Source organism: Komagataella phaffii, chromosome 1, assembly GCF_000027005.1.
Source record: "Komagataella phaffii GS115 chromosome 1, complete sequence".
In the NCBI taxonomy this organism is placed as follows: Eukaryota; Fungi; Ascomycota; class Pichiomycetes; order Pichiales; family Pichiaceae; genus Komagataella; species Komagataella phaffii.
The window spans coordinates 1,083,836-1,106,374 of NC_012963.1; the positions used below are offsets into that span (position 1 = coordinate 1,083,836).

The following is a 22,539-nucleotide window of genomic DNA, read 5'->3' on the forward strand; positions in this document are numbered from 1 at the left end:
ATGAAAAAATTCTGATTACAGGAAGCCGCCAAAACCCGAACTTCCTCCCCCTGGGGGACCTTTTCCTTGAGGTGTTCCTCCTGGTAGCCCGAAGGGTGTAGGGTCGTCATATCTACTTCCTGGGGGATGCCTCAAATTTGGCTGCCTTTCATTAGGGTTAAAAATAGGGTGGTTCAATGAGGGATACATTCCATGTCCTTCTGTTTGTAGATCGCTAGCAAAAGGCGATAGTGAAGGGTGAGCCCCTCCAGGAGGCAACCTATCACCCTCTCCAATTGGTGGAGGCCCTGATGGTGGGCGGAAATTCGAAGCTACAGGATCATCCAGTAACTGATATTCGTCTGTAAATTGTGGGGGAGCTTCTCCTAGTGGTGGCGATATTGGATTTGTTTCTCTTAAGCGGCTAAAACTACTCTCTCCAGTCTGGGTTTGTTCAGCTGGCTTTGGATCTTCCGTTGACTTCGGAATTGGCTCGCTTGTGATCAGACTGGCATTGATTATCCTAGTCTCTATGATATCACCCAACAGTACTAGGAGTATACTGTTGTTATCAAGTTTTGTAACAATACCTTTTGTTCCGCCAACATCAATTTCCCGACTCTCCAATGGCTTCGAGCTGTGCCATTTTGCTACGTATTCCTCCAGCTTGTCCATAATTATTTCAAAGATAATTTTATCGGGAAAAGCAATTGATACGGAGTTCTTAGACGGGGAAACTTTCAGGTTAAAGGGGATGAGACCCTTTCGAGCGTGATCGCCCTCTTCTCCCGCCTAGAAAAATCCAGAAGGAGTGTGTGTGATGCTTGGGGGTTGGTTGCTAATCAGGTAGTCGCAACCCAAATCAGCCGGCAACAAGCTAGAATTTACATCTAAAGCTTTCAAATAACCCTCTAACGATTCAATTAATCGTTTTTCCCATTGGTACACACCGAGCCTTATAGTCTTATCTGAATCTACAAAAATACCAAGGAAGAGAGTAGTGCTTCAACCAACAAAAAGCCTACCTGTGTCCATTCTTTATCTCCTACAAGTATAATATAAATACCAGAGACCCACAAAATCAGTAATCGATTCACAATTGGCCTATTATGACAACAACTGTGCCAATCATTTACTCATTCAAAGAATTGAATGGGGTGGCGGAAGCCGTGTCTGACCATATAATTGCTACCCAGAATAGAACCCTTTTTGGAGACATACGGAAAGATAGTGGCGATGTGCCAGCAACAAATGAATCAACGACCAAAGTTACCACAAAGAAGAAAAAAGATACTCGTCCGAAGAGATTCAAGATAGCTCTATCTGGAGGTTCCCTGATTCAAGTTTTGAATGAAGGATTGCTAAAACGGGAAGACGTATTATGGGATAAATGGGATGTTTACTTTGCGGATGAAAGATTAGTACCGTTTGACTCCCCGGAGTCGAATTATGGATTAGCCAAAAGAAAGCTTTTTGATCTTCTGCCAGAAGACAAGAAACCAACCATTTACCACATAGACGAATCCCTGATCAATGATCCACAAGAATGTGCTGATAGTTACGAAAAGACTCTCATTAAAGGGTTTGCTAACAAAGACTCCGTGAAACTGCCCATGTTTGACCTATTATTGTTGGGTTGTGCGCCCGACGGGCATATTGCTTCTCTATTCCCTAATCATGGAGAAACTTTAAGAGAGAAATACGCTTGGGTCGTTCCAGTTGAGAATGCACCTGTGGGACCCAAAACCAGAATCACGTTAACAATTCCAGTCATTTGTCATTCACACCAGGTCACCTTTGTTGTTGAAGGTGCTGTAAAGGCTCCTGTGCTGAAGACCATCATGGAAAGACCCGAAAAGGGTCTACCATCCAGTATTGTGAACGAAGGCGCTGCAAGTAGAGTTGCTTGGTTTGTAGATGATGAGGCATTGAATGACGTTTCAGTTACGAAGAAAAAGTACAAGTTCTTGGTGGAATGAATTTCTCTTTATGTACTTGATATATGGTCATTCGTTCGGATGATCTTATTTTTTTTTATTTCCTTGCCAGAGACCCCAGAATTTTAATACATCGATGAGACTAGCCCGTTATTACTGAACAAGAACACACGACCAAAGAAACAAATATTCCGGTACTCATTTGAAGGTTAATCTGCAGCTGTTCAGTTTGAGATTGCCTTTTGTTTTTGACAACCTAGTGTTATTTTACTGCTTGAACGTTTATAGCCGCAAGTCTATCCTGGCCAGATATGTAGTTTTTAATCACTTTCACAGCTTCTGATACTATCTGTCGTTCCTCCTTCGCGAATAGAGTGCTAGCTAGGGTATTAGCTATAACCTTGTGCCCCATCCCTTCCCTTCCAACCTTCGTATCAAAACAATGTGGATATGGCTGACGTTTTCATTGGTTGCCACGTTATTGTTGGCAATTCTCTTCATCCGTCGATACATTGATTACAGAGAAGTTTCACTCCCATTGCTGGCGACCTTGACACTCTCAATTTATCTGCCATTGTCAATTGTGTTCCTATTACCCTTGGACATATATAATGGTGGATCTGAATCTGAGGGCAAGATCATTTATCGGATGTGGCAGTTGAACTATTGGTTGACCTTTTTGTTGACATGGGCTCTGTTGCCGTTCTTCCAATATTACACAAGATCCGGTTATTATGATGCTAAAGATAAGGCTACAGATAGTATCAACAAATTGATTCGATACCAATTGGCGTTGCTAACAGTGGGGTTCTCTATTTTGGCTTATTGCTTGCTAACAGGGAAATTCAAACTTAAGAGCTTGAAGTCTATTGTAATTACTTGTTCACATATCTACTCACTGACCATAGCACTGTGGATGATGAGCCATGGGTTGATTAGTATTCCAAAATCTATTTATAGACGCAGTTCCGTGGATGTCAACCAACTTTACCTCAAAATTCCAAGTCTTTCCACCTCCAAGCACGATCACTTGTTGAATTACAAAGATGTTTGTTACAAGATAATGAAATATCCGAGAAACCCAGAAAATTCGGAATGGTTGGATTCTTTAATCGATAAAATTCCGGCCAGTATCAGAACAGAGTCCAATCATTCTGTGTTGATAGACGGTGCCGACTCTGAAAGTCTGGTCAAACTTTCAGAGAATTTGAGCATTTACAAACATAAATATTTGGAAGCTCTGAACCAATTCAGCGAAACTATGGATGAAGCCCTGAAATGGGAAGAGATATTAGACAGTAAGAATTCGGGAAGTTCAGTACTAATTTTCCAACATCAACCAGATCATATATTCAACAAATTTCCCCGTTTTAATTATGTTTACTACAATCATTTGAGATACCATGTTCATGTGTTGGCAGGTGTTCTAAGTTTACTAATCTCCATGGTAATTGTACAATCGGAAACATTCCACTCAACAAGAGCTTCTCTTTTAAAATACATAATCAATTTGAACTTCCATACAAGACTAAATTCAGTGACCGTGTTCTGTTTCCTATCTTATATGGTAGTTGTCACACTATTGACCTTGACTCAAGTTAAAGTGTTCAACATCTACAAAATTTCTCCTCACGGGAACTCCAATCCTTCAAGTTTTATTTTCTTTCTCACATATGCATCTAGGTTGACTATCCCACTTTCTTACAATTTTACAATGCTACTTTCCAACGATTCGTCGCAATTTCAAAAGTTCCTAGGTGAATCTATCAAATTAATTAAGGCCGGAGAAGTTATCAACGATATTCTTCCGCGTCTTATTATTGTGCCAATTATTCTGGAGCTATACAACGTTTACGGAAAATTGAACCAGTGGATAAGAAATATCCTATTCTTAGATGATGATTTCGACCTCCAATTTGATGAATCTGAACCACTCAATCGAGATGACAGCATAATCGCTAGATCTAAACAGATCATAGAAAGAGAACTTAGAGTAAGACAGGCTCATGTGTAGGATTGAATTAACAATTAACTATAGAATGTACTCTTTTTTTGCCGATGCTCCTTCCTTTGCTCCATGTAACATTCGTAACTCCGATCTTTGAATCTCCTCAACACTTCCCTGGCCGGAGATGCAAATCTCCGAAATTTACTATCTTAATCCCTTTCGAGAAAGATGCGTTTCAACATCCACCAATTAACCTAAAACTACCTAAAACTACGAGAAAGGGGCCATTTCAAGGATAATGGCAAACGCAGTAAAGGTTCGCCGTTTGTCTCAGTACTTGAGCGTTCGAATAAAAGGTAGTAAGAACACATTAAAAGTAAACCTGAGCAAAGTACCGTCCAATTATGGCTACTATACTTCTAGATGTAACAGGTTGTATAATGAAGACAATTTCAATGTGGCAATCATAAACAGAGCTTTCCCGCCCAAATCTGAGGTTACTATTGCCATTGGTGATGATGCAAATGAAGAACTAGATAATAGAGCCGACGATAAGTTGGTTCCCTTTGAAAAGGAGAACGATAAAGTGGACGGTAAAATGGTCAAGGTGTTTAACTTTAACATTTTTGATGGACATGGAGGGGATGAGTGTAGTCGATATTTGGCTACTCATTTAAGTGACAACATAGAAAATTATAAGATAAGCAGTGGGTCAATCGAGAAGCTTTTCAAAGGATATGTCAAGTCTATTGGTGGATATTGGCGTAGATGGTACAAAAGATTGAATCGCCATCTCTCTGAAGTTTTGAAATGTGATCTTGATGAAGGCAAAGACTTTAATTATGAGTCTCCCAATCAAAAGAATACGATCAAACAATTGTACACGAATAGTTCTGAAAACAAGCCTATATGGCAGTCGAAAAGTATCATGGAATCACTGAACAGTCATGACTATTTTATCTTACAAGTTTACTTATCGTTTCTTTACACAGATTATCAATTCCTAACACACGAACATGATCCGGAAAAGAATGGGCACCACTCAGGGTCGACCTGTTCAAGCGTTTTTCTTTACACTTTAGATCCAAACCCTGGCATTGTTCTTCAAGCTACCGATTTCTCTCATGTGAAAACGGGTAATGACAGAGGTGACAATCTGCCCTTTGATGATGTATTCTTCTATGAACAGAACGCGTTGAGTAAGCTAGTGGTTGCTCATGTTGGAGATACAAGAGTAGTGTTGTGTGATAAAAACGGACTGGCCCACCCACTAACACATAGCCACCACCCTTCTAATCCAATCGAAAGCAGACGTCTTTCAAGGTTTTCTGCAGGGTTAATGATGACGGATTCTTTTGGAGAAGAAAGGTTCATCAACTTTGCCAATACTAGATCGTTTGGAGATCTTACAGCCAAAAACAAGGGGGTGTCCGCAGAGCCTGAAATATCCCAATACCTCATAGGAAATTCGACTAAACTGCAAGCATACAAAGATCAAAATTCTGATTTGATTGCAAGTAAAGAGATACGAGACTTTGGAGGGAATGAGTGCTTTTTAGCACTTGTAACCGATGGAGTCACAGATCACTTATCAGACCAGGAGATTGTAGATTTGGTCATGACAACTACCAATAATAAAGGACTTTTGAGAGGAACACCTCATGAGGCTGCCAAAGAAGTCATTAAATTCGTGGAGTGCGTTGGAGGTGATGACAATGCCACATGTAACATAATCAAATTGAACGGTTGGGGTAATTGGCCGATGATGGACCGAACGGGTAAGCTAAGAGAGGACAAAATGATGCAAGGCGGAAGAGCAAGGTTAGATAGGTAGTGTTAAAAAGTTGTATATTATTAATGGCGGGGCAGAATGCTCTCAGTCTCAACTTTTGATGATTGCGCGGGATTAAAAAATCATGCACACCGGAAAAACTTATCCCAAATGTATGTACCCCACGTAATCCGTTGTAGTTCCACCAAAGAATTTAAAACGTACTTCCCGCCCAATAATCTGTTCCCTTTCCCGCTTCATTACACTCACTATTATCCAACATGTCCGATAACCCAAGTGTTATTCTTAAAAGGATTAATGAGATTGTCATAGAAGATAGACCAATTCCAGCCATTGAGGATCCTCACTATGTGAAAATAGCAATCAAGAAGACCGGAATTTGTGGTAGTGATGTCCATTTCTACACAGATGGATGCTGTGGATCATTCAAACTTGAGTCACCGATGGTTCTTGGGCACGAGTCTGCGGGAATTGTCGTTGAAGTTGGCTCCGAGGTTAAGTCGCTTAGGGTGGGTGACAAAGTTGCTTGTGAACCGGGTATCCCGTCTCGTTACAGCAATGCCTATAAATCAGGACACTACAATTTGTGTCCAGAGATGGCGTTTGCTGCTACTCCACCTATTGATGGTACCCTATGTCGCTACTTTTTACTTCCTGAAGATTTCTGCGTCAAGCTTCCTGAACATGTGTCATTAGAGGAAGGTGCATTAGTAGAACCTTTGAGTGTTGCTGTCCATGCTGCAAGACTTGCGAAGATTACCTTTGGAGACAGTGTAGTAGTTTTTGGAGCTGGNCCTGTTGGTCTGCTGGTTGCTGCTACGGCTAGAGCTTACGGCGCAACCAACGTTCTCATCGTGGATATTTTCGATGATAAACTGACACTCGCAAAGGACACCTTACAAGTGGCCACGCATAGTTTCAACTCAAAGAATGGTATGGATAATCTTTTGGAATCATTTGAAGGAAAGCATCCAAACGTTTCCATTGATTGTACTGGAGTTGAATCGTGTATTGCGGCAGGTATCAATGCACTGGCTCCAAGGGGAGTGCACGTTCAAGTCGGAATGGGAAAATCCGAATATAACAACTTCCCATTGGGACTTATATGTGAGAAGGAATGTATCGTAAAGGGTGTTTTCAGATACTGTTACAACGATTACAACTTAGCAGTTGAACTGATAGCTTCAGGAAAAGTCGAAGTGAAAGGATTAGTAACCCACAGGTTCAAATTTACCGAAGCAGTAGATGCCTATGATACTGTTAGGCAAGGTAAGGCTATCAAGGCTATCATTGACGGCCCAGAGTAAACGGAGACATATATAATAATAAAATTGTAAGGTTCTCTTAGCATTGCACCCCACCCTAGGTTTCTTTTTAGACTGTTATGCACTCGAAATTTAGGTGGGTATGTGTCGATACTCAATTCTGCACACACCACCAAAATCTGTCGCCTTTCTCTTATATCTCCAACCCGAGTCCAATGTCATTTTCTTACCTTGAAGGCAACATCGATTTTAAAGGACAGGAACTTGCAAACAGGATCACTAAAAAACTAATCACATTTGGTGCAATTATTAGTTTTCTGGTAGGATTTTTGAGTGACAACATCTTATACACTGTATACACTTTCGCAGCTTTTGGTTTATTGACTGCTTCTTTGGTTATTCCCCCTTTTAGCTTCTACAAAAAGAACCCTGTAACATGGTTACCAAAGAAATCCAAAATAGAGATTCAGCATTGACCGAATCAGTTCCGAATGACCTTTACCTTGGGTTTGATCTAAGTACCCAACAATTGAAAATCACCTCTTTCGAAGGGCGTTCATTGACACATTTCAAGACTTATAGAGTTGATTTCGATGAGGAGTTGAGTGTTTATGGAATCAATAATGGAGTTTATGTCAATGAAGAGACTGGAGAGATCAACGCTCCAGTGGCAATGTGGGTCGAAGCGTTAGATCTGATCTTTTCTAAGATGCAGAAGGACAAGTTTCCATTTGGCATCGTGAAAGGGATGTCTGGATCTTGTCAACAGCATGGCTCAGTTTATTGGTCTAAAGATGCCCCAGATCTCTTATCATCTCTCTCTCCATCGAAAGATTTGAAGTCCCAACTGTGTCCGAAGGCTTTCACATTCGAAAAGTCTCCCAATTGGCAAGATCACTCAACCGGAGAAGAGCTGGAAATATTTGAAAGAAAAGCAGGATCTCCTGAGAATCTGTCTAAGATTACAGGATCCAGGGCTCATTATCGATTTACGGGATCTCAGATTAGAAAATTGGCCAAACGCGTAAATCCAGAACTTTATAAGGAAACATACAGAATTTCTTTAATCAGTAGTTTTCTAAGTTCTCTACTATGCGGAAGAATAACTAAAATTGAAGAGAGTGATGGATGTGGAATGAATATCTACGATATTCAGAACTCGAGGTATGATGAAGACTTGTTAGCTGTTACAGCAGCTGTTGATCCAGAGATCGACGGGGCCACTGAACATGAACGTCAAGAAGGCGTAGCTAGGCTGAAAGATAAACTGCAAGATTTGGAACCAGTCGGGTATCGTTCAATTGGCACTATAGCTGCATATTTTGTGGAAAAATATGGTTTCAGTGAAGATAGCAAAGTATTCTCCTTTACAGGTGACAACTTGGCTACCATTCTTTCCTTACCACTGCATAACGATGACATTCTTGTTTCTTTGGGTACATCTACAACAGTCCTTTTGGTTACAGAGACTTATTGGCCTAATTCCAATTACCATGTTTTCAAACATCCAACAGTTCCGGGCTCGTATATGGTGATGCTTTGTTACGTAAATGGAGCATTAGCTAGAAACCAGATAAAGACTAGCCTGGATAAAAAATACAACGTGTCTGATCCTAACGACTGGACTAAATTCAATGAAATCTTAGACAAATCCAAACCTCTTCATGGCAAGGAGGAACTTGGTGTTTACTTTCCCAAAGGTGAGATTATTCCTAACTGTGTTGCCCAAACAAAACGTTTTTCTTATGATGCAAAAAGTAAGAAGTTAGTTACAGCTAATTGGGACATTGAAGATGATGTTGTTTCCATTGTTGAGTCTCAAGCCCTATCATGCCGTCTTCGATCGGGTCCACTCTATCATGGATCTGATGAAACTGACCAAGAGGAAGAGAGTGAAGTTATCCAGAGATTATCAAATTTCCCCAAAATCTCTGCTGATGGTAAAGATCAACGTCTTCCCGACTTGATCTCTCATCCAAAGAAAGCGTTTTACGTAGGAGGAGCTTCACAGAATGTGTCAATTGTGCGCAAGTTTTCTGAAGTTCTAGGAGCAAAAGAGGGAAACTATCAAATCAACCTTGGTGATGCTTGTGCCATTGGCGGAGCTTTCAAAGCCGTTTGGTCGGATCTCTGCGAAACTGAAAAAGCTATCCCGTATAGTGACTTCTTGAGGAAAAACTTCCATTGGAAAGAAAATGTCAAGCCAGTGGAAGCTGACTCTTCCCTGTGGCTGCAGTATGTCGATGGAGTTGGAATCTTGAGTGAAATAGAACAAACTCTAGAGAAGTAAATATTTAGATATCATAGGTACTTCCCGAAATAGAAGAATACTAGAATGAGAGTTTATCTTATTGATAGACTAAATCACGTTTTAAACCGCATGCAACACTATTAGTGAAGCAAGTCAGGCGTTTGGCGCATAGATATTTGGTTGAAGTGAATATTTTTTTTTTTGTTCATGGGATCGGCGAGTTTAAAATATAAACTGTCATTGATGCTGATGATAGCCATAAAAATCGTCCTCTTTTATCATGTACGTCATTAATTTTGATAAGATTAATATAATACACATTATTGAATAATCTCACTGCTCGTAAATACACCTATACACACAGTCGAAAGAAAATAATACAAATCTAGCATTTTTATCAATGCTTGGTTATTTCTGTCCTATTTCTGTTATCTCAATATCAGTTGTTTCCTTTGTTTCCGGTTCAATTTCAGCTTCACTCCCATTTTCATCCTCAGTGTCTATCCACATGAAAGATTGCCTGAAGTATCTGGCAACGATTGTCAGGATCAATAAAACTGGCACCTCGAGTAAAGGTCCAAATGTTGTTGCAATAGATTGCTTAGATCCTGAGCCGTAAACAGAAATGGCTACTGCCAGACTTAGTTCAAAATTGTTGGAAGCTGCTGTAAACGCCTGAGCGATCGTTACCCGATAGCTTGCATAACCAAGCTTCTTGGATCGCTCTAGCTCTGACGAATCTTGGCAGTCCAAACTCGAGCCTACTTCAGTTTTATATTGACGTCGTAAGTCCCTTTTGTTAAAATAGTTGGTAAGAAACCTTAATAGCCAAAATGCACCAAACCAAGTGATCAAAAAATAAAGCACTAGCGGGATGAAACATTTGAAGGCCCGACCAATCTCTTGAATAAAGTCATGGCCCTTAGCAATGAAAATCACAATAATAATGTACACCAAACCAACTACAGACCAGGGCTCAATGAAAGGAATAATTTTCTTCTCGTATTTTTCCCTCCCAAACACTGCAAGACATCCAAAACGAATCAGTAATCCTAGTCCCAATGGAATACCTAAAAACGCCCCAACACTTTCTGCTACTTCCGAATACGAAGCTGATCCCACATTGGAAGTCCCACTGATGACGTAACACAAAAATATCTGATATGGCGCAAACAAGACAATTTGCATGATGCTGTTCATTACCACGATGATGGTACACAGAGTGTTATCTCCTCCAGCGAGGCCATTCCAGACAAGTACCATAGCAATGCATCTGGCAATTCCAATCATGATTATACCAATTCGATATTCTGTTTCATTGAATAATACCATCCAACTGAGCGCCAGCATCAAAAATGGGCATAAAATCCAGTTTATTATCAGTGAGATAAATAACTGGCGATATACACTTTTCTGCCTCAATATATGATGAATGCTTTCCCAGCTAACATTACACAAAGGTGGAACCATCATGAGAATCAACCCTATGGCCAGAGGAACACCAACACCAGCCAGCTTAGCATCGGACTCAAACTTGTCTCTGGCATCTGGAACGTAGACGGAGATTAAAATTCCTATAATGATACTCAAAATGATAGTTGGTGTTAACAACCTATCCAGCCATGATAGCTCTTTGAATAGCAAAATGATTTTCTTACCAGAAGAAAGCTGCTCAGCCATTTCCCTTCTTCAAATGTTAAATGCAGGGTTCAACAGATGCTAAGGGTCCGATGATGTCTTTATATGTCGGGCAGTAGAGTCAAAAAAAGGTGCAGTCAGATCAAGGGTTCGAGGGTTCAAGTTGTCCTGCATTTGTCAGTTATCATTATCTCTGAATCATCTTGTTGCATGAAAGTGCGAGATCGGAGAATCAGTTGAGAAACAAAAAAATATTAATTGAAGATACAATCCTTACAATGATGTAATATTTGAAAGCGGCAAGCAAAGGTTCCTTGGCTGATTTGAGCTTTTGAGGTACTTAACCACAGTGATTTGCATGATCTTGCTGCCGCAATTCGTCGCTTTATACTTTCTTTAAACTATTACTTAGACATAAAAAACCCTGGAATCCATACTATACAATCTCTTGCAAGAAATATTGCTCAAACTAACCGGAACACATCTCACAGGCCTCGGGGTTGTTTATAGCGCAAGCGATAGCTTTGGAACTAAAAATATCCTCTCCAGTAGGTTCGGCTTGTGATTCATTCGCCTTTTCTGTTACTTCTTCAGGCTTTTCCTGAATGTTTAGGTTGGCAACGCTGTTCTCTAAGGAACTTGGTTGAGTGTCTGCTGCAGCAACATCTGGAGTGTTTTCTTTACTAGAAACAGAAGTGAAAGATGTCTCAGTAACTCTGTCAGTGGCCGGGTTGGCAAGATACTTTCTCATGTTCAATTGGTCCAAGTTGGCTTTGGTAAGAGAAGCTTGAAGAACAGCAACCTTGTCAACTGTAAACTGAATGGCAGCAGCGGCAGCTTGAGTACGCAGGTAGTACATACCAGTCTTTAATCCTTTCTTCCAACCATAAAAGTGCATACTGGTCAATTTACCCATAGTTGGAGCCATCAGGTGAATGTTCAACGACTGAGATTGATCGATATAGGCTGATCTATCGGCAGCCATATCAATAATAGTCTTTTGAGAAATCTCCCAAACAGTCTTGTAAAGGCCTTTAAGTTGCTCAGGTATGTTGGGCAAATTTTGAATAGAGCCGTTGTCTGAAATGATATGATTTTTCATGTTATCGTCCCAAAGACCCAAATCCACTAGATCACGCAATAAGTAAGGATTAACAATTTGAAATTCTCCAGCTAATACACGGCGTGAGTAGATGTTGGAAGTGTAAGGTTCGAAACACTCGTTGTAACCCAGAATTTGGGAAGTTGAAGCAGTGGGCATAGGTGCAACTAGCAACGAGTTTCTTAAACCTGTGGAAACAATCTTGGCTTTGAGTGATTCCCATTCCCACAGCTCAGAGGGCTTCTTGTCCCACAAGTCATATTGCAAAATGCCCTGAGATGCTGGAGAACCTTGGAAGGTTTCGTAGGCTCCTTCTTCGACGGCTAATTCGTTGGAGGCTTCCAAAGCTGCATGGTAGATAGTTTCAAAAATCTGAATATTAAGCTGTTTGGCTTCTGGAGAATCAAAAGGAATTCTCAACTTCATAAAAGCATCAGCTAAACCTTGAACACCCACAGCTATAGGTCTATTACGCATATTCGATCTCCTAGCTTCTGGAACGGGGTAAAAATTTCTGTCGATAATTCTGTTCAAGTTACGAGTAACCACTTTGGTGATTTCATGCAGCTTTTCAAAGTTGTACCAGCAGTGAGTATCATCGGTTTCAACAAAGGCTGGAAGAGCAATAGAAGCCAAGTTACAGACAGCAGTCTCTTCCGGGGAAGAGTATTCAACAATTTCACAGCAAAGGTTAGAGGATTTAATGACACCCAAGTTCTTCTGGTTAGTTTTTTTGTTACAAGCATCCTTATACAGCATGAATGGAGTACCAGTTTCTGTTTGTGCCTCAAGGATGGCGTACCAAAGCTTTTGGGCTTTGATGGTTTGTCTTCCACGACCTTCCTTTTCGTATCTTTCGTACAATTCCTCAAATTCATCTCCATAGACGTCGGCAAGGCCAGGAGCTTCACTTGGAGAGAACAGGGTCCAATCGCCATTCTGTTCTACTCTTTTCATGAACAGATCAGGGATCCACAAAGCGGGGAATAAGTCTCTAGCTCTGATCTCCTCTTTACCATGGTTCTTACGAATATCAATGAAGGCAAAGATGTCGGCATGCCATGGCTCCAAGTACAAAGCAAATGCACCAGGACGTTTGTTACCACCTTGGTCAACATAACGAGCAGTGTTGTTGAAGACCCTCACCATTGGAATAATACCATTCGAAGTACCGTTAGTACCAGCAATGTAGGATCCTGTGGCACGAATATTATGAATGTGCAAACCAATTCCACCAGCAGTTTTGGAGATTAAAGCACATTCCTTCAAAGTATCGTAAATGCCTTCAATTGAGTCATCCCGCATGGCAACTAAGAAACATGATGACATTTGTGGGTGAGGGGTACCAGCGTTAAACAGAGTAGGAGAGGCATGAGTGAAATACTTCTGACTCATAAAGTTATAAGTTTCAATAACTCTTGCAATGTCATCACCATGAATGCCGATAGCAACACGCATAATCAAGTGTTGAGGACGTTCTGCAACATTACCATTAATTCTCAGAAGGTAAGATCTTTCCAAGGTCTTGAATCCAAAGTAGTTATACTGAAAGTCTCTATCGTAGACAATAGCAGAGTTCAGCTCATCAGCGTGTTTCTGGACAATGTTGTAAGTGTCTTCAGAAACCAGAGGAGAGTGTTTTCCGTTCTTTGGGTTGATGTATTCATACAACTCTTTGGTTACCTGAGAGTATTGCTTAGTGGTCTGTTTGTGTAAATTGGAAACAGCAATTCTTGCTGCCAAAATGGCATAATCGGGGTGAATAGTGGTCATATAGGCAGCAGTCTCAGCAGCAAGGTTGTCCAGCTCCACGGTAGTTACACCGTGATAGACACCACTAATAACACGCTGAGTAATGGCGACAGCATCGACGTGTTTTGGGTCCAACCCGTAGCATAATCTGGAAACTCTGGCTGTAATCTTGTCAAATCTGACAGGCTCCTTGTGTCCGTCTCTTTTGAAAACGTACATTGTTAGTTTTTTGAGAGGATATTAGGAACGTTACTTGGATGGGTGTTTTATTATAAAGGAAAAACTTAAGCTAGAGATTTTATTTAAAAGACGCGCGTTATCAAACTGACGCGTGTAATATCTAAAAAGACAAGCAGGACACGACAGTTCGAAAGTAGTGAGAGACGCGTCACGGTTAGAGCTGGAGACTCCGTGGAGAAGATGCTTCATCCCCTATTAGGCGACCTTTGTGTTTAATTGGCATCCGGATGCTGAAACAGCTACGATATCGGAGTGTGATGACGAATTCATGTGACATTTATGCCAGGGGTTCGAATTCATATAACCAACTGCTGGTTCGGGACGTCTCTAAATGGAACGGACGGTTCCATTAACGAATTGGGCTGGTGCGAAAAAAGGCGAGATCCAGGGGTGGATAAGCTTTACGACAAACGAGGCAGGATTAAACGGTGCTTGATAATTAATGCAGTATCTTGGACTCGAACGCATAATCCGACATTTTTACAACTAAACCACAGACAAAAGGATCAACTATTAATACTCACACGACCAAAGAAAACTACAATAGCAACTTCTTACAACTAGAACAGACAAAAGTCTGGCTACGTCCAACTTTCCTACAGTTCATCTCTAATATTACACTTCACTTGAACATTAATGTACATGACTATGCAAAAATAACGATAGTGATTTTGACCATTTACACGTTATCCTCTTGATCGTTCCACTTCTTTCAACCATCTTCAATAATTCTTTTACTTCCTTCTGAAGGCACATCCCTCTGACAATCTAGCCTTACCACCGGTTGGAGTACACAAAACAGTGGTGCATGAATCACAGGTTACAGCGGTTTGAGCATGAGAGAAGACAGTGGTGATCTCAAAACAACCTGGGCACTTGACATCCATGAAGAAGGATCTTGGAGCTTGGACCAAAGTCTTTAGTTTGTGTTGCTTGGCCTCGGAGACTGGGTTGGGGTTCAATAAATCTTGGACTAAAACCATGGTGTAGGATACTTGATGCAGAAAAGATTTTTGCCTCTGAAAAAGAATTAAGTGGGAGAACATCCAAAAAAGTTACCCGGCACAAAGTAGGCTTCAGCCCTATCACGTGACAAACGGTTTTTCATTTTTTCCTCTCCCTACCAAGAGTTTCTGACTGGTGAGTTGCCTAAAAGGGGTTGAGTCGTTTGATTCATCATGTAGTAAAGAGCAATGCAATCATCAATTTGAATCTATCGCTAGTGTGGACTGGAAAAGTTAAAAGTAATGTAGGCTCCATTCAATGCATTTTTGATTCAGTCTGCCCGGCTATTCGTAGCAGATGCTTGCTTTTTTCCCCTTTTTCTTTTTCGGCTATATGTAGCTGACTCACCCTTAAGTCCAAATAGGGCAATACGAGATGCCTACGGCTCAGGTTACCCCATGATAGGTGTTGGATAATTTTCTTGATTTAATATAAGAGGGTGCATTTCAGCTAAGCTCGTTCTTCAGCGAGCGAAATGGACCACGAGAAACGCAACAGCTCATCCGATGATGAGTCTTTGATTAAACAAGATGAGGCCTTCAAGTATCTCAAGAAAAAGAATATCAACCTGACTGAGTCGATAACTGACCTTCCATCCAAACTGAAGTTTAAGATTGACATTCGAGTCATGACAATCCTGTCAGCAATATATTTCTTGCAGTTTATAGACAAGTTCTTATTGAACTATGCTGCTGTGATGGGTATCAAAGATAATCTGGTAGGAAATCAGTTCAACAATCTGAGTACAATCTTCTACGTAGCTCAAGTTGCTTTTGAAGCCCCAGTCTGCTGGGCATTACAGAAATTCCCTCCCGCTACAACAATTGCTACTTGTGTCACTCTTTGGGGAATCGTGGTGGCTTGCCATGCTGCATGCGACACCTACGCCAGTTTGATGGTAATCAGAGCTCTATTGGGTGCGTTGGAAGCTGTCGTTGTACCTGGACTGGTCTCTATTTCAGTAATGTGGTATACCAAGAACGAACAAATGAGGCGAGTTGGTGTCTGGTCGGTTCAATCTGGTACTGCCAGCATTGTCGGTGGACTACTATCATTTGCCTTTCAACATGTCACTAATGCTAGGCTCCAAAGTTGGCAGATATACTATCTGGTAATGGGTGTGATAACCTTTTTAGCGGGATTGGTAACGTTCATAGTTTTACCAAACAATCCGATGAGTGCCAGATTCTTATCTGAGGATGAAAAACTGATAGTGTTAGAACACATTAGAGAGAACCAAACAGGAACCGAAACTAAACATTTCAAGAAAAACCAACTAGTTGAGTTATTTTTCAAAGATCCTCACACCTGGCCAATGTTTTTCTTGACTGTCATGAGTATGTGTGCTACAGGAGCTTTGGGAACTTTCAGTGTCACCATTATTAGCCAATTTGGATTCACCTCTAAAGAAAGTGCTCTGGTTCAGATGCCAGTAGGTGTTGCTGTTATTATCAGTATTCTCGGTGCAACTTATCTTTCGTCAAAGGTTGGCCACCGAACTTGGATCTCAATCTCGTTGCTCGTTCCTTCAATCGTTGGTTACATTATGCTTCTAAGTTTAGGGGATAACCCTAAGAATAAGGTGGGAAAATTGCTTGCTATCTATCTTCTTCAACCAGGAACATGTATAATCTCCATGATTTTTGCCTGGAATGGAGCCAATACTGCAGGTTACACCAAGAAATTAGCCCGTAATTGTTTCACAATGATTGGATTTGCCCTAGGATGTCTGATTGGACCTCAAATGTTCAGAATAGAGGATGCTCCTAATTACTACCCAGCCAAAATAGCCCTCTTAGTCTTAACCAGTGTCTGTATCCCCACTTGCATGCTAATAAGATGGATCTCCAAAAAACAAAATGCAAAGAGAGAAAAAAAGGAGCGCGTGGAGATGCCATGCAACTACGAGTTCATGGACCTCACTGATATTGAAAACCCATTCTTCCGCTACTCCTACTAAAATTATTCGGCGTGTAGTTATCTTAGTTAGAAATAAATAGTGATAACCCCGCGAATCTCATTGGGATCTAAATCAGATAGATCTACGATCTAATCTTATCAGTTTAGAGAATGTTTTATCCGAGAAATCTTCGGCTGGTGGAAAAAACTGCAGTGAACGGGGCCAATTTGCCGAATTCAAAGATGGAAAAGAAGTTCAGTTTCATCGGGGGCAGAAGCGAGCCTAAGATCAGATTTGGACTGGAAATAGTTACCCTCAATGATACAAACGAATACCTTGTTCCATTGATAGTGACTCTTGTGGTAGTAGCGTACCTTATTCCTCAGAAGGCAATTTCAAGATTGCAAGAGTGTCTGGAAATTGCTTTCTTATTGGTAATAGGCTGGTCCGTTTACCAGACAATAAGGTGGCAATGGGATGTGTACCTGGAGATGAGAGGAAACGACGGTGTCTTGAAGGTCAAGGCCGCTAGACAAAGAAAGTCTAGAGCATTGTTCCTTGGCTGGGGAATAATTGCGACAGGGCTAGCTCTTCTTTGTTTCATTTTGGTCAAACGTTACTTTATGGAATCTAGACCTCTGCCTGATCTATTGTACAATTCAGAGCAGTTTCTCTTGACGACTTTTTCCATACGACAATGGGGAAAAGAAATTCACAAAAATGTTCAAGATTATATCTCCCAAATATGCGATGAGCCAAACCAGCCTTCGGAACCTGTCAAATCTGAACCACCTTCCTATCGAAGTTTCAAGGAGATGCCGTTTTTCATCACTGATGTGTACAAAAAGTTGGAGAATCTGGAAAAGAAGACAGATAAAAATGAACTCAAAAGTTTGCATGAACTGACTGAACGATTGAGCCATCTTGAACAAGCTATCAAAACAATTGCTTATCAAGAACCTTCATTGAGCACGAACGACACTGGATGTTCAAAATCGGTACCAGAACAACAAATAGAACACTCTAGCAGTTTCAGTCTATGGTCAATACCCAAAATACCCATTCACATATTCTCTTGGTGTTGGTCATTCCCAAGAAGGTTATTAATGATTGGCCTAACGCTAACTATTAAGGTTCTTCAGAAAGCCTGGTAATCACAAACCACAGAAGACGCTATGATGACTCCATCAGCTTCTTTTTATTGTTCGTATCGAAGCTTGCTAACAAAATGTCTTAAGTTCCTAAGCTCAATCCAACATCTCCTCTAATCTTCTCTTACTGTACCACAGATCAGCTTCGAGCTTATCTAACGAGACGAATTTATTCTGACTTGAACTTTCTCCTCTTCTTCCTTTAGCGAAACCACTGACCTATCAAGAAAAAAGTCAGCCCGTTAGATCATTACAGCTTCTTAGTAGAGCTCCTGCCACAAAATAGCTAATAAACGCAGACCCAAGAAGGAAAGGCTGCCCTATAAGAAGTATGTGTATGGGGCAGCCACCGACAGCAGAGCAAATAAGGACGAAGAAGAGGAAGATGAAGATGAAGAAAGTAAAACAGGAGAAGTTCAGGGTGTGAACCACCAGCTGTCAATCAATAAGTGTGGCAAATGCGTCTACATTAACAGTACCATGTTCTGTGATCAATGTGGTTGCATGTCATATGAGCGAGTATTTGATACTTGCAAGTATTGGCCGGAGAGTGAGTTCCACAAGTTTAACATATTGCAAGTTGCCTTATTATATCAGGACAACGGGTTCCAAAGGTTTCTCCAGTTGAAGTTGGAGACCATGAAAAAGAAGGAAGACAATCGGCTCAAATTGCCTTTGGAACTTATTATAATGATATTGCGTTTGAGCTATGGGAAGAACGAGCAGATCCCATTGCATTACTTGAGGTTGAATAAGATATTGTACCACATACTGCTACCTGAACTTTACCATAGACCTAAACTGACATCTCCAAATTTCATGAGTTTCATGGAAAGTATATTTGACAGCAATAAGAAGAAGAAGAATTATGACTATGTTAGAGAGTTAGACCTTTCGACTATCATTCAATCGGGGAAGAATTCATTTATATCCAAATTGCTGAGGCGCTGTTCAAAGAATTTAACAACGTTTATTGCACCCCAATCGAAATTTGGATTTTCTCCATTGATAAGTTTAAGGCAATGTTCTCAACTACGGATACTGGACCTGAGACTAGTTTCAGAAACTATGAATCTTGAAGAATTATTCACCTCCCTGCAGAGACTCCCTGTGTTGGAACAACTGTCGTTTCCTCGGTCTTCGGTCTCTTTTGAACCTACGAAGCACATTTGGCCCAAGAAACTTTGGTACCTTAGATTAAGTGGCGGTATTTCCGATGAGTTTCTTATGAGATCCAACCTTCCAAAGTCAGTCACTTATCTCGAGTTTTCCCATTGTCCTTCGATACACGCAGATGGAATTTATCATGTACTGGACAAAGTTGGAGCTAACTTGACGCATCTGTATATTCATTACCCAATGCCTGGGTTGCGAACGAATTCGATGGATATGATCTTCCAGTATTGCCCCAATTTACAGTTTCTCTACATTCACATTGATTACATTACAAGAGAAGTGTTTGACGAAGAATTGCTTCCTGCTTTGGAGGCACCAAGGCCTTTGAAGACTCTCTGGTTAGACTCTTCTGGCATGTTGGGTCAATCGTTTAAAATCTATCCCGACGATTTAACCATTGCTCTCTCTGAGGGAAGGTTGCCGTGTCTGAAGACCCTAAGAATATCCCGTAAATTAGGATGGAACTTCAACAACGATGACTGTCAGGATTTGGTAAACGAACTGCAAGACCAGGATGGAGATGTGTATGCTGTCTGAGATAAATGTGAGGGATGAAACTCCCCGAGATTACTATATTACGTGTACTGGATTTTGAGATCACCTTTTTTAACGAATTATGACATTCTTCTTATTAGACTGCCTAGTTTTGTATAATCTTACAGAAATTCTAGCTCAAGCCCTCTTACTTGTTCTTCTTCTATGTCAACTGATTCCTCAATATATGTGGTTGGTGGCCCGCGAAATGACTCCTGAGATATTTGGTCAAACCTACCAAAGGACACCACACCACAGTACTATAGCACAACAATACATGGCCGCCTTTGAGTACAAAAAGGGCATTCAAAGACCCTATTTTTTTACCAAGCCATTGGTGAAACCTATAACGCTAAGCGGCTTTGAAAAAATACAATTGGCTTTGTTTCTTGCGTTCACAGTGGCCGTGAGATTCTTCAATATTCAATACCCCAACCAAATTGTATTTGATGAGGTCCATTTTGGAAAATATGCCCGAAACTACATCAATAGCTCATACTTCATGGATGTGCACCCTCCTTTAGTCAAGATGCTTTACGCCGCCATAGGCTATTTAGGTGGTTACAGAGGAGATTTTGTTTTCAACAAGATTGGGGATAACTACATTGGTAAAGAGGGTGAAAAATTGGTACCCTACGTTTTGATGCGATCGTTTCCCGCAATTTGTGGAGTCTTGATTGTTATTCTTTCTTACTTTATCCTTAGATACAGCGGATGCCGACATTTTATTGCACTTTTTGGAGCTTTACTGGTTTGTATTGAAAACTCATTGGTAGCTCAATCAAGATTTATTCTACTAGATTCTCCATTGCTTTTATTCATTGTTCTCACAGTATACAGTTTTGTGAGATTCAGCAATGAACCAGAACCTTTTGGCAAAGGCTGGATAAGATATCTATTTTTCACTGGTGTGTCCTTGGGACTCAGTGTCAGTAGTAAATGGGTTGGAATATTCACAATTGGTTGGTTAGGAGTCATGACTGTAAACCAATTGTGGTGGTTAATTGGAGACTTAAGCGTTCCCGATCGTGATGTGGTAAAGCATGTCTTGTACAGAGCGTATTTTCTTATTATCCTACCAGTGATCATTTACCTTGGGGTGTTTGCAATCCATTTTTTGGTTCTCCATGAAGCTAGTGGCGGTTCAGGTACAGTGAGTCCTAGATTCAAAGCCAGTTTGGACGGAACTGATTTTTCCAATCTTTATGCTAACGTGTCTTTTGGATCCACCGTTTCGATAAGACACCTTGGTACAGGAGAGTTTCTACACTCCCACAACCACACATATCCTAAATCGCACAACCAACAGGTAACCCTATACGGATACAAAGACTCCAATAATCTTTTCACTATTGAAAAGAAAGATAAGCTATCTGACAAGGAACTATTCGGCGAGGTATCCTTCCTCCGACACAGAGATGTTATAAGATTATTTCACAAGAAAACCCAAGGATATTTGCACGTCTCTGATTCTAGACCTCCAATTAGTGAGCAAGAGTACAACAATGAGGTCAGTATTATAGGAGACAAAGACTATGTCCCCGATGTCAATGAAAACTTTGAGGTGAAGATTATCAAAGAGTACAGTGATGAAGATGCAAAGCATGAGGTTAAATCCATCGGAACTGTGTTTCAATTATTCCATAAGGGTACCAAATGTACTCTGTTTGGTCATCGTGTGAAGCTGCCAAAAGACTGGGGATTTGGTCAATTGGAGGTCACTTGTATCGAGTCGCCAGTCCTTAAAAATTCTCTGTGGTACATTGAAGAGAATACACACCCACTTTTCAACCAAACATATCCTGCAAAAGTGAAAGTCGAACCCTTAGGATTTTTTGGCAAGTTTCTTGAGCTGCACCAAAAAATGTGGAAAACAAATGCAGGCTTGACTGCCTCTCACAAGTATAGCTCTAGACCCGAAGATTGGCCCGTTCTTGACAGAGGTGTGAACTATTTCAACCGATCAGGAAGGACGATCTACTTGTTAGGTAACTTGCCAATCTATTGGGGAATTGTATTTACTATCGGAGTATTCGTTGTTTTCAAGCTTGTTCAGCTCTGGAAATGGAAGCCAAACCATGCTCCAACAGTAACCGATGCTTCAGCTAAATATGATTCCCAATTTTTCATCTACTTTGTCGGTTGGCTATTCCATTTCGCTCCATCTTTTTTGATGGAGCGACAGCTATTTCTGCACCACTACATACCATCTCTATGGTTTGGTATCATATCAATCGCTGTGCTCAGTGAATATGTTTGGGCTAAACTGGGAAAAATCGTAGGATTCTTCTACGTTATGACAATATTAGGGCTTTCGGGTTTCTTCTTCTACTGGTATGCCCCAATCGTTTATGGGTTAGAGTGGAACAAAGACACCTGTCTGGGTTCGAGACTATTACCAAACTGGGACATCCCTTGCGATCAATTTCAGTAGTATATCTGGCCTGTCGTTATCTCCTTTTGAGTTTTGACTCGGCGGAGTGTGTATCGGAGAACATTACAGGTTTTAGTATCTTTGTTTCTTTTTGTTGTTGTTAAGATAACGGATTAAACGAGTACTATCTGTACGGTCAAGCTTTTTCGCACTTGCGGCGGACTCATGCAGTGCGCATTTCCACCGCCGACTCATTGGGCGTTTTTTTAATGCCTACTGAACCATGCTAGTTCCTGATGACTTTACCGTAGTGCATTATAAAGGTAAACGAGATTATCGTGGTGTACATATCATTAAAAATATAATTGCTCCAATCATGGCTGAACAGAACCCCATAAGGAATGCTTAAGTCCGAAAAAGTATAATCTGATGTGGTACTATTAGTAGATGGTGTTATCTGATATGGCTGGCGAGGCTGCATTAGATAGAATAAGG

General features: G+C 40.8%; 14 protein-coding genes across 14 annotated transcripts; 10 read left to right on the plus strand and 4 right to left on the minus strand.

Annotated features, from left to right (window-relative positions):
* Nucleotides 1–15: 15 nt before the first annotated feature.
* PAS_chr1-1_0489 (uncharacterized protein) lies at nt 16–654 on the minus strand (the record flags this gene model as incomplete). The annotated part of the gene is made up of 1 exon (XM_002489884.1): nt 16–654. The coding sequence occupies one exon, from the start codon at nt 652–654 to the stop codon at nt 16–18; it is 639 nt and encodes a 212-aa protein (XP_002489929.1).
* A 434-nt stretch (nt 655–1,088) lies between these two features.
* Nucleotides 1,089–1,958, plus strand: PAS_chr1-1_0277 (Protein with a possible role in tRNA export; the record flags this gene model as incomplete). Its single annotated transcript, XM_002489885.1, has 1 exon — nt 1,089–1,958. One exon carries the CDS (start codon nt 1,089–1,091, stop codon nt 1,956–1,958), a length of 870 nt encoding a protein of 289 aa, XP_002489930.1.
* A 400-nt stretch (nt 1,959–2,358) lies between these two features.
* PAS_chr1-1_0278 (Hypothetical protein) lies at nt 2,359–3,930 on the plus strand (the record flags this gene model as incomplete). Its single annotated transcript, XM_002489886.1, has 1 exon — nt 2,359–3,930. One exon carries the CDS (start codon nt 2,359–2,361, stop codon nt 3,928–3,930), a length of 1,572 nt encoding a protein of 523 aa, XP_002489931.1.
* A 232-nt stretch (nt 3,931–4,162) lies between these two features.
* Nucleotides 4,163–5,698, plus strand: PAS_chr1-1_0279 (uncharacterized protein; the record flags this gene model as incomplete). The annotated part of the gene is made up of 1 exon (XM_002489887.1): nt 4,163–5,698. One exon carries the CDS (start codon nt 4,163–4,165, stop codon nt 5,696–5,698), a length of 1,536 nt encoding a protein of 511 aa, XP_002489932.1.
* A 218-nt stretch (nt 5,699–5,916) lies between these two features.
* PAS_chr1-1_0490 (uncharacterized protein) lies at nt 5,917–6,963 on the plus strand (the record flags this gene model as incomplete). The annotated part of the gene is made up of 1 exon (XM_002489888.1): nt 5,917–6,963. The coding sequence occupies one exon, from the start codon at nt 5,917–5,919 to the stop codon at nt 6,961–6,963; it is 1,047 nt and encodes a 348-aa protein (XP_002489933.1).
* A 77-nt stretch (nt 6,964–7,040) lies between these two features.
* Nucleotides 7,041–7,397, plus strand: PAS_chr1-1_0491 (uncharacterized protein; the record flags this gene model as incomplete). The annotated part of the gene is made up of 1 exon (XM_002489889.1): nt 7,041–7,397. One exon carries the CDS (start codon nt 7,041–7,043, stop codon nt 7,395–7,397), a length of 357 nt encoding a protein of 118 aa, XP_002489934.1.
* Nucleotides 7,358–9,211, plus strand: PAS_chr1-1_0280 (Xylulokinase, converts D-xylulose and ATP to xylulose 5-phosphate and ADP; the record flags this gene model as incomplete). The annotated part of the gene is made up of 1 exon (XM_002489890.1): nt 7,358–9,211. One exon carries the CDS (start codon nt 7,358–7,360, stop codon nt 9,209–9,211), a length of 1,854 nt encoding a protein of 617 aa, XP_002489935.1.
* A 369-nt stretch (nt 9,212–9,580) lies between these two features.
* PAS_chr1-1_0281 (uncharacterized protein) lies at nt 9,581–10,852 on the minus strand (the record flags this gene model as incomplete). Its single annotated transcript, XM_002489891.1, has 1 exon — nt 9,581–10,852. The coding sequence occupies one exon, from the start codon at nt 10,850–10,852 to the stop codon at nt 9,581–9,583; it is 1,272 nt and encodes a 423-aa protein (XP_002489936.1).
* Nucleotides 10,853–11,279: 427 nt separating this feature from the next.
* PAS_chr1-1_0282 (One of two large regulatory subunits of ribonucleotide-diphosphate reductase) lies at nt 11,280–13,883 on the minus strand (the record flags this gene model as incomplete). The annotated part of the gene is made up of 1 exon (XM_002489892.1): nt 11,280–13,883. One exon carries the CDS (start codon nt 13,881–13,883, stop codon nt 11,280–11,282), a length of 2,604 nt encoding a protein of 867 aa, XP_002489937.1.
* Nucleotides 13,884–14,638: 755 nt separating this feature from the next.
* On the minus strand, nt 14,639–14,887 carry PAS_chr1-1_0283 (40S ribosomal protein S27; the record flags this gene model as incomplete). The annotated part of the gene is made up of 1 exon (XM_002489893.1): nt 14,639–14,887. The coding sequence occupies one exon, from the start codon at nt 14,885–14,887 to the stop codon at nt 14,639–14,641; it is 249 nt and encodes an 82-aa protein (XP_002489938.1).
* Nucleotides 14,888–15,384: 497 nt separating this feature from the next.
* Nucleotides 15,385–16,869, plus strand: PAS_chr1-1_0284 (Putative plasma membrane permease proposed to be involved in carboxylic acid uptake; the record flags this gene model as incomplete). The annotated part of the gene is made up of 1 exon (XM_002489894.1): nt 15,385–16,869. The coding sequence occupies one exon, from the start codon at nt 15,385–15,387 to the stop codon at nt 16,867–16,869; it is 1,485 nt and encodes a 494-aa protein (XP_002489939.1).
* Nucleotides 16,870–16,979: 110 nt separating this feature from the next.
* Nucleotides 16,980–17,963, plus strand: PAS_chr1-1_0492 (uncharacterized protein; the record flags this gene model as incomplete). Its single annotated transcript, XM_002489895.1, has 1 exon — nt 16,980–17,963. The coding sequence occupies one exon, from the start codon at nt 16,980–16,982 to the stop codon at nt 17,961–17,963; it is 984 nt and encodes a 327-aa protein (XP_002489940.1).
* A 477-nt stretch (nt 17,964–18,440) lies between these two features.
* Nucleotides 18,441–19,673, plus strand: PAS_chr1-1_0285 (F-box protein of unknown function; the record flags this gene model as incomplete). Its single annotated transcript, XM_002489896.1, has 1 exon — nt 18,441–19,673. One exon carries the CDS (start codon nt 18,441–18,443, stop codon nt 19,671–19,673), a length of 1,233 nt encoding a protein of 410 aa, XP_002489941.1.
* A 205-nt stretch (nt 19,674–19,878) lies between these two features.
* PAS_chr1-1_0286 (Protein O-mannosyltransferase, transfers mannose residues from dolichyl phosphate-D-mannose) lies at nt 19,879–22,104 on the plus strand (the record flags this gene model as incomplete). The annotated part of the gene is made up of 1 exon (XM_002489897.1): nt 19,879–22,104. One exon carries the CDS (start codon nt 19,879–19,881, stop codon nt 22,102–22,104), a length of 2,226 nt encoding a protein of 741 aa, XP_002489942.1.
* Nucleotides 22,105–22,539: the final 435 nt, after the last annotated feature.